The sequence below is a fragment of the Oncorhynchus mykiss genome, chromosome 26 (genome assembly GCF_057628025.1).
Source record: "Oncorhynchus mykiss isolate SJ-2025 chromosome 26, ASM5762802v1, whole genome shotgun sequence".
NCBI lineage: Eukaryota > Metazoa > Chordata > Actinopteri > Salmoniformes > Salmonidae > Oncorhynchus > Oncorhynchus mykiss.
Window position 1 is genome coordinate 43,193,956 of NC_143047.1, and position 8,545 is coordinate 43,202,500.

Sequence of the window (8,545 nt, forward strand, 5' to 3'; positions counted from 1 at the left end):
GTATATGCTGGTACGTTATATCAGTAGGTTAGGTATATGCTGGTACGTTATATCAGTAGGTTAGGTATATGCTGGTACATTACCTTGTTATATCAGTAGGTTAGGTATATGCTGGTACGTTATATCAGTAGGTTAGGTATATGCTGGTATGTTATATCAGTAGGTTAGGTATATGCTGGTACGTTATATCAGTAGGTTAGGTATATGCTGGTACATTACCTTGTTATATCAGTAGGTTTGGTATATGCTGGTACATTACCTTGTTATATCAGTAGGTTTGGTATATGCTGGTACATTACCTTGTTATATCAGTAGGTTAGGTATATGCTGGTATGTTATATCAGTAGGTTAGGTATATGCTGGTACGTTATATCAGTAGGTTAGGTATATCCTGGTACGTTATATCAGTAGTTTAGGTATATGCTGGTACATTACCTTGTTATATCAGTAGCTTAGGTATATGCTGGTACGTTATATCTGTAGTTACTATGTTGGTGTGTTACTATGCTGGTGTGTTATTATGCTGGTGTGTTGCTATGCTGGTGTGTTACTATGCTGGTATGTTACTATGCTGGTGTGTTACTATGCTGGTGTGTTACTATGCTGGTGTGTTACTATGCTGGTGTGTTACTATGCTGGTGTGTTACTATGCTGGTTGGGGACTATGCTGGTGTGTTACTATGCTGGTGTGTTACTATGCTGGTTGGGGACTATGCTGGTGTGTTACTATGCTGGTGTGTTACTATGCTGGTTGGGGACTATGCTGGTGTGTTACTATGCTGGTGTGTTGCTATGCTGGTGTGTTACTATGCTGGTGTGTTACTATGCTGGTATGTTACTATGCTGGTATGTTACTATGCTGGTGTGTTACTATGCTGGTGTGTTACTATGCTGGTATGTTACTATGCTGGTATGTTACTATGCGGATGTGTTACTATGCTGGTTGGTTACTATGCTGGTATGTTACTATGCTGGTGTGTTACTATGCTGGTATGTTACTATGCTGGTATGTTACTATGCTGGTGTGTTACTATGCTGGTTGGTTACTATGCTGGTGTGTTACTATGCTGGTGTGTTACTATGCGGATGTGTTACTATGCTGGTTGGTTACTATGCTGGTATGTTACTATGCTGGTGTGTTACTATGCTGGTTGGGGACTATGCTGGTGTGTTACTATGCTGGTTGGGGACTATGCTGGTGTGTTACTATGCTGGTATGTTACTATGCTGGTGTGTTACTATGCTGGTGTGTTACTATGCTGGTATGTTACTATGCTGGTGTGTTACTATGCTGGTTGGTTACTATGCTGGTGTGTTACTATGCTGGTGTGTTACTATGCGGATGTGTTACTATGCTGGTTGGTTACTATGCTGGTATGTTACTATGCGGATGTGTTACTATGCTGGTTGGTTACTATGCTGGTATGTTACTATGCTGGTTGGGGACTATGCTGGTGTGTTACTATGCTGGTGTGTTACTATGCTGGTTGGGGACTATGCTGGTGTGTTACTATGCTGGTGTGTTACTATGCTGGTTGGGGACTATGCTGGTGTGTTACTATGCTGGTGTGTTACTATGCTGGTTGGGGACTATGCTGGTGTGTTACTATGCTGGTGTGTTGCTATGCTGGTGTGTTACTATGCTGGTGTGTTACTATGCTGGTATGTTACTATGCTGGTATGTTACTATGCTGGTGTGTTACTATGCTGGTGTGTTACTATGCTGGTATGTTACTATGCTGGTATGTTACTATGCGGATGTGTTACTATGCTGGTTGGTTACTATGCTGGTATGTTACTATGCTGGTGTGTTACTATGCTGGTGTGTTACTATGCTGGTGTGTTACTATGCTGGTGTGTTACTATGCTGGTATGTTACTATGCTGGTGTGTTACTATAATATTGTGTTACTATGCTGGTGTGTTACTATGCTGGTGTGTTACTATGCTGGTGTGTTACTATGCTGGTGTGTTACTATGCTGGTGTGTTACTATGCTGGTGTGTTACTATGCTGGTGTGTTACTATGCTGGTGTGTTACTATGCTGGTGTTACTATGCTGGTATGTTACTATGCTGGTATGTTACTATGCTGGTTGGTTACTATGCTGGTGTGTTACTATGCTGGTATGTTACTATGCTGGTGTGTTACTATGCTGGTGTGTTACTATGCTGGTGTGTTACTATGCTGGTATGTTACTATGCTGGTGTGTTACTATGCTGGTGTGTTACTATGCTGGTATGTTACTATGCTGGTGTGTTACTATGCTGGTATGTTACTATGCCGGTGTGTTACTATGCCGGTGTGTTACTATGCCGGTGTGTTACTATGCCGGTGTGTTACTATGCTGGTATGTTACTATGCTGGTATGTTACTATGCTGGTTGGTTACTATGCTGGTGTGTTACTATGCCGGTGTGTTACTATGCTGGTATGTTACTATGCTGGTGTGTTACTATGCTGGTATGTTACTATGCTGGTATGTTACTATGCTGGTGTGTTACTATGCTGGTGTGTTACTATGCTGGTATGTTACTATGCTGGTATGTTACTATGCGGATGTGTTACTATGCTGGTTGGTTACTATGCTGGTATGTTACTATGCTGGTGTGTTACTATGCTGGTGTGTTACTATGCTGGTATGTTACTATGCTGGTGTGTTACTATGCTGGTTGGTTACTATGCTGGTGTGTTACTATGCTGGTGTGTTACTATGCGGATGTGTTACTATGCTGGTTGGTTACTATGCTGGTATGTTACTATGCTGGTGTGTTACTATGCTGGTTGGGGACTATGCTGGTGTGTTACTATGCTGGTTGGGGACTATGCTGGTGTGTTACTATGCTGGTATGTTACTATGCTGGTGTGTTACTATGCTGGTGTGTTACTATGCTGGTATGTTACTATGCTGGTGTGTTACTATGCTGGTTGGTTACTATGCTGGTGTGTTACTATGCTGGTGTGTTACTATGCGGATGTGTTACTATGCTGGTTGGTTACTATGCTGGTATGTTACTATGCGGATGTGTTACTATGCTGGTTGGTTACTATGCTGGTATGTTACTATGCTGGTGTGTTACTATGCTGGTTGGGGACTATGCTGGTGTGTTACTATGCTGGTGTGTTACTATGCTGGTTGGGGACTATGCTGGTGTGTTACTATGCTGGTGTGTTACTATGCTGGTTGGGGACTATGCTGGTGTGTTACTATGCTGGTTGGGGACTATGCTGGTGTGTTACTATGCTGGTGTGTTGCTATGCTGGTGTGTTACTATGCTGGTGTGTTACTATGCTGGTATGTTACTATGCTGGTATGTTACTATGCTGGTGTGTTACTATGCTGGTGTGTTACTATGCTGGTATGTTACTATGCTGGTATGTTACTATGCGGATGTGTTACTATGCTGGTTGGTTACTATGCTGGTATGTTACTATGCTGGTGTGTTACTATGCTGGTGTTACTCTGCTGGTGTGTTACTATGCTGGTGTGTTACTATGCTGGTATGTTACTATGCTGATGTGTTACTATAATATTGTGTTACTATGCTGGTGTGTTACTATGCTGGTGTGTTACTATGCTGGTGTGTTACTATGCTGGTGTGTTACTATGCTGGTGTGTTACTATGCTGGTGTGTTACTATGCTGGTGTGTTACTATGCTGGTGTTACTATGCTGGTATGTTACTATGCTGGTATGTTACTATGCTGGTTGGTTACTATGCTGGTGTGTTACTATGCTGGTATGTTACTATGCTGGTGTGTTACTATGCTGGTGTGTTACTATGCTGGTGTGTTACTATGCTGGTATGTTACTATGCTGGTGTGTTACTATGCTGGTGTGTTACTATGCTGGTATGTTACTATGCTGGTGTGTTACTATGCTGGTATGTTACTATGCCGGTGTGTTACTATGCCGGTGTGTTACTATGCCGGTGTGTTACTATGCTGGTATGTTACTATGCTGGTATGTTACTATGCTGGTTGGTTACTATGCTGGTGTGTTACTATGCCGGTGTGTTACTATGCTGGTATGTTACTATGCCGGTGTGTTACTATGCTGGTGTGTTACTTTAGTATTAACTAATAAAATCCTTTATTTGACCAGCTTGTCCCATTGAGATCAAAATACCTATTTTTCAAGGAAGGCCTGGTCACAATACACTGTGCTAGACAATACTGTGTTATTCTGTTTCCACACAGAGATAAACGCAGCATCCTAATGCAGCATCCTAATGCAGCATCCTAATGCAGCATCCTGATGCAGAATCCAAATGCAGCATCCTAATGCAGCATCCTAATGCAGCATCCTAATGCAGCATCCTGATGCAGAATACAAATGTAGCATCCTGATGCAGCATCTTGATGCAGCATCCCGATGCAGCATCCTAATGCAGCATCCTGATGCAGCATCCTAATGCAGCATCCTAATGCAGCATCCTAATGCAGCATCCTGATGCAGCATCCTGATGCAGCATCCTAATGCAGCATCCTGATGCAGCATCCTTACTGACTGGATGGGTTTATCAAATTGGAACGATGGGTTTTCTAGTTTTCTGCGGTGTGCCTGTCCTCAGACCTCAGTCCCCTGCTACCTGGTGAAGCCAGGTCCCTTCTCAAAGAGCAACAACTCTCTCCCCCCTCCTCCCCCCTCCACACACCACTCTATCTTTAGCCCGGGCCCAAACCCCAAAACAAGTTTACAAACATTAATTGACTCTGGCCGTAGCCTGTATGTTAACCTTATTCATCTTGGCCAGTCTATAGGTTCAGTGTACACGCAGGGCTCTCTGTGGAGAACTAAAGCTTCTTTATGGTGACTGGCTGAAGAGAAACCACAGCCAGATGACCACGACTGCTACACTGCATTCTTTCACTGGGCCAAGATCTGCTCGTGGAGCTGCACCACGGGGCCTAGGCCTGCTCATGGAGCTGCACCACAGGGCCTAGGACTGCTCACAGAGCTGCACCAGTCCTACGCACAGAGCTTTGGTCTGGGAGAATCAGAGCTGCACTACAGGGTCTAGTCCTGCTCATGGAGCTGCACCACAGGGCCTAGGCCTGCTCATAGAGCTGCACCACAGGGCCTAGGCCTGCTCACGGAGCTGCACCACAGGGCCTAGGCCTGCTCACGGAGCTGCACTAATCCTGCACACAGAGCTTTGGTCTGGGAGAATCAGAGCTGCACCAGAAGGTCTAGGCCTGCTCCCATTGATTTGATATGGTATGTTTTCTCGCTAAATGATAAATGTGTGTCTTTGTTTTCCCTTCAGGTCGATCAGGGCGGTGACCTCTTCAGAAAACACTGTGATAGTCGCTGTAGTAAAAAGGTATGTTTCCCTCCGCTCCCTCCTCTCTTTATGTCCTGATAGTCTCCATCTATATACCAGGCACTATGATCATAGTCTCCATCTATATACCAGTCACTATGATCATAGTCTCCATCTATATACCAGTCACTATGATCATAGTCTCCATCTATATACCAGTCACTATGATCATAGTCTCCATCTATATACCAGTCACTATGATCATAGTCTCCATCTATATACCAGTCACTATGAGTGTAGTCTCCATCTATATACCAGTCACTATGATCATAGTCTCATCTATATACCAGTCACTATGATCATAGTCTCATCTATATACCAGCCACTATGATCATAGTCTCCATCTATATACCAGTCACTATGATCATAGTCTCATCTATATACCAGCCACTATGATCATAGTCTCCATCTATATACCAGTCACTATGATCATAGTCTCATCTATATACCAGTCACTATGATCATAGTCTCCATCTATATACCAGTCACTATGAGTGTAGTCTCCATCTATATACCAGTCACTATGATCATAGTCTCATCTATATACCAGTCACTATGATCATAGTCTCATCTATATACCAGTCACTATGATCATAGTCTCCATCTATATACCAGTCACTATGATCATAGTCTCCATCTATATACCAGTCACTATGATCATAGTCTCATCTATATACCAGTCACTATGATCATAGTCTCATCTATATACCAGCCACTATGATCATAGTCTCCATCTATATACCAGTCACTATGATCATAGTCTCATCTATATACCAGTCACTATGATCATAGTCTCCATCTATATACCAGTCACTATGATCATAGTCTCCATCTATATACCAGTCACTATGATCATAGTCTCATCTATATACCAGTCACTATGATCATAGTCTCATCTATATACCAGTCACTATGATCATAGTCTCCATCTATATACCAGTCACTATGATCATAGTCTCATCTATATACCAGTCACTATGATCATAGTCTCCATCTATATACCAGTCACTATGATCATAGTCTCCATCTATATACCAGTCACTATGATCATAGTCTCATCTATATACCAGTCACTATGATCATAGTCTCATCTATATACCAGTCACTATGATCATAGTCTCCATCTATATACCAGTCACTATGATCATAGTCTCCATCTATATACCAGTCACTATAATCATAGTCTCATCTATATACCAGTCACTATGATCATAGTCTCATCTATATACCAGTCACTATGATCATAGTCTCATCTATGTACCAGTCACTATGATCATAGTCTCCATCTATATACCAGTCACTATGATCATAGTCTCCATCTATATACCAGTCACTATGATCATAGTCTCCATCTATATACCAGTCACTATGATCATAGTCTCCATCTATATACCAGTCACTATGATCATAGTCTCCATCTATATACCAGTCACTATGAGTGTAGTCTCCATCTATATACCAGCCACTATGATCATAGTCTCCATCTATATACCAGTCACTATGATCATAGTCTCCATCTATATACCAGTCACTATGATCATAGTCTCCATCTATATACCAGTCACTATGATCATAGTCTCCATCCATAGTCTCATCTATATACCAGTCACTATGATCATAGTCTCCATCCATAGTCTCATCTATATACCAGTCACTGTGATCATAGTCTCCATCTATATACCAGTCACTATGATCATAGTCTCATCTATATACCAGTCACTGTGATCATAGTCTCCATCTATATACCAGTCACTATGATCATAGTCTCATCTATATACCAGTCACTATGATCATAGTCTCATCTATATACCAGTCACTATGATCATAGTCTCCATCTATATACCAGTCACTATGATCATAGTCTCATCTATATACCAGTCACTATGATCATAGTCTCCATCCATAGTCTCCATCTATATACCAGTCACTATGATCATAGTCTCCATCTATATACCAGTCACTATGATCATAGTCTCATCTATATACCAGTCACTATGATCATAGTCTCCATCTATATACCAGTCACTATGATCATAGTCTCCATCTATATACCAGTCACTATGATCATAGTCTCATCTATATACCAGTCACTATGATCATAGTCTCCATCTATATACCAGCCACTATGATCATAGTCTCATCTATATACCAGTCACTATGATCATAGTCTCCATCTATATACCAGTCACTATGAGTGTAGTCTCCAACTATATACCAGTCACTATGATTGTAGTCTCCATCTATATACCAGTCACTATGAGTGTAGTCTCCATCTATATACCAGTCACTATGAGTGTAGTCTCCATCGATATACCAGTCACTATGAGTGTAGTCTCCATCTATATACCAGTCACTATGAGTGTAGTCTCATCTATATACCAGTCAGTATTGATCAGTTCAGAGAGTTGTCTGGAACGTGTCATATTTTATCTGTCCACACAGAACTTTTGTTCTAGAGAAGTTTTATTGATACATTTTTATCTGAATGGTTTTGTTGATCTTTTTGGTGTTTGCTGTTGTAGGCCGGACAGGGAGGAGGCCTCGGTGATGCCCCTTATCAAATCTGGCTTTAACAGGGTGAGTGAAACACACACACACAGTCACCCCCCCCCCCCCCCACCACACACACAGTCATCCCCCCCACCACACACAGTCACCCCCCCACCACACACACAGTCACCCCCCCCCCCACCACACACACAGTCATCCCCCCCACCACACACACAGTCATCCACCCCACCACACACACAGTCATCCCCTCTACCACACACAGTCATCCCCCCACCACACACAGTCATCCCCCCCACCACACACAGTCATCCCCCCCACCACACACAGTCACCCCCCCACCACACACAGTCACCCCCCCCCACCACACACAGTCATCCCCCCACCACACACAGTCATCCCCCCACCACACACAGTCACCCCCCCACACACAGTCATCCCCCCACCACACACACAGTCATCCCCCACCACACACAGTCATCCCCCCACCACACACAGTCATCCCCCCACCACACACAGTCACCCCCCCACACACAGTCATCCCCCACCACACACAGTCATCCCCCCACCACACACAGTCACCCCCCCACCACACACAGTCATCCCCCCACCACACACAGTCATCCCCCCCACCACACACACAGTCATCCCCCCCACCACACACAGTCATCCCCCCCAACACACACAGTCATCCCCCCCACCACACACAGTCAC

General features: G+C 43.4%; 1 protein-coding gene across 2 annotated transcripts in view; it reads left to right on the forward strand.

Moving 5' to 3' along the window:
- pde8a (phosphodiesterase 8A) overlaps positions 1-8,545 on the forward strand; it is a 186,889-nt gene that overhangs the window by 120,990 nt on the left and 57,354 nt on the right. For both annotated transcript variants that reach the window (XM_090223180.1, XM_090223181.1), the window contains 2 exons: positions 5,267-5,323; positions 7,846-7,900. In XM_090223180.1, coding sequence (XP_090079306.1) covers positions 5,267-5,323; positions 7,846-7,900 — 112 coding nt within the window. The remainder of the gene's footprint in view (positions 1-5,266; positions 5,324-7,845; positions 7,901-8,545) is intronic.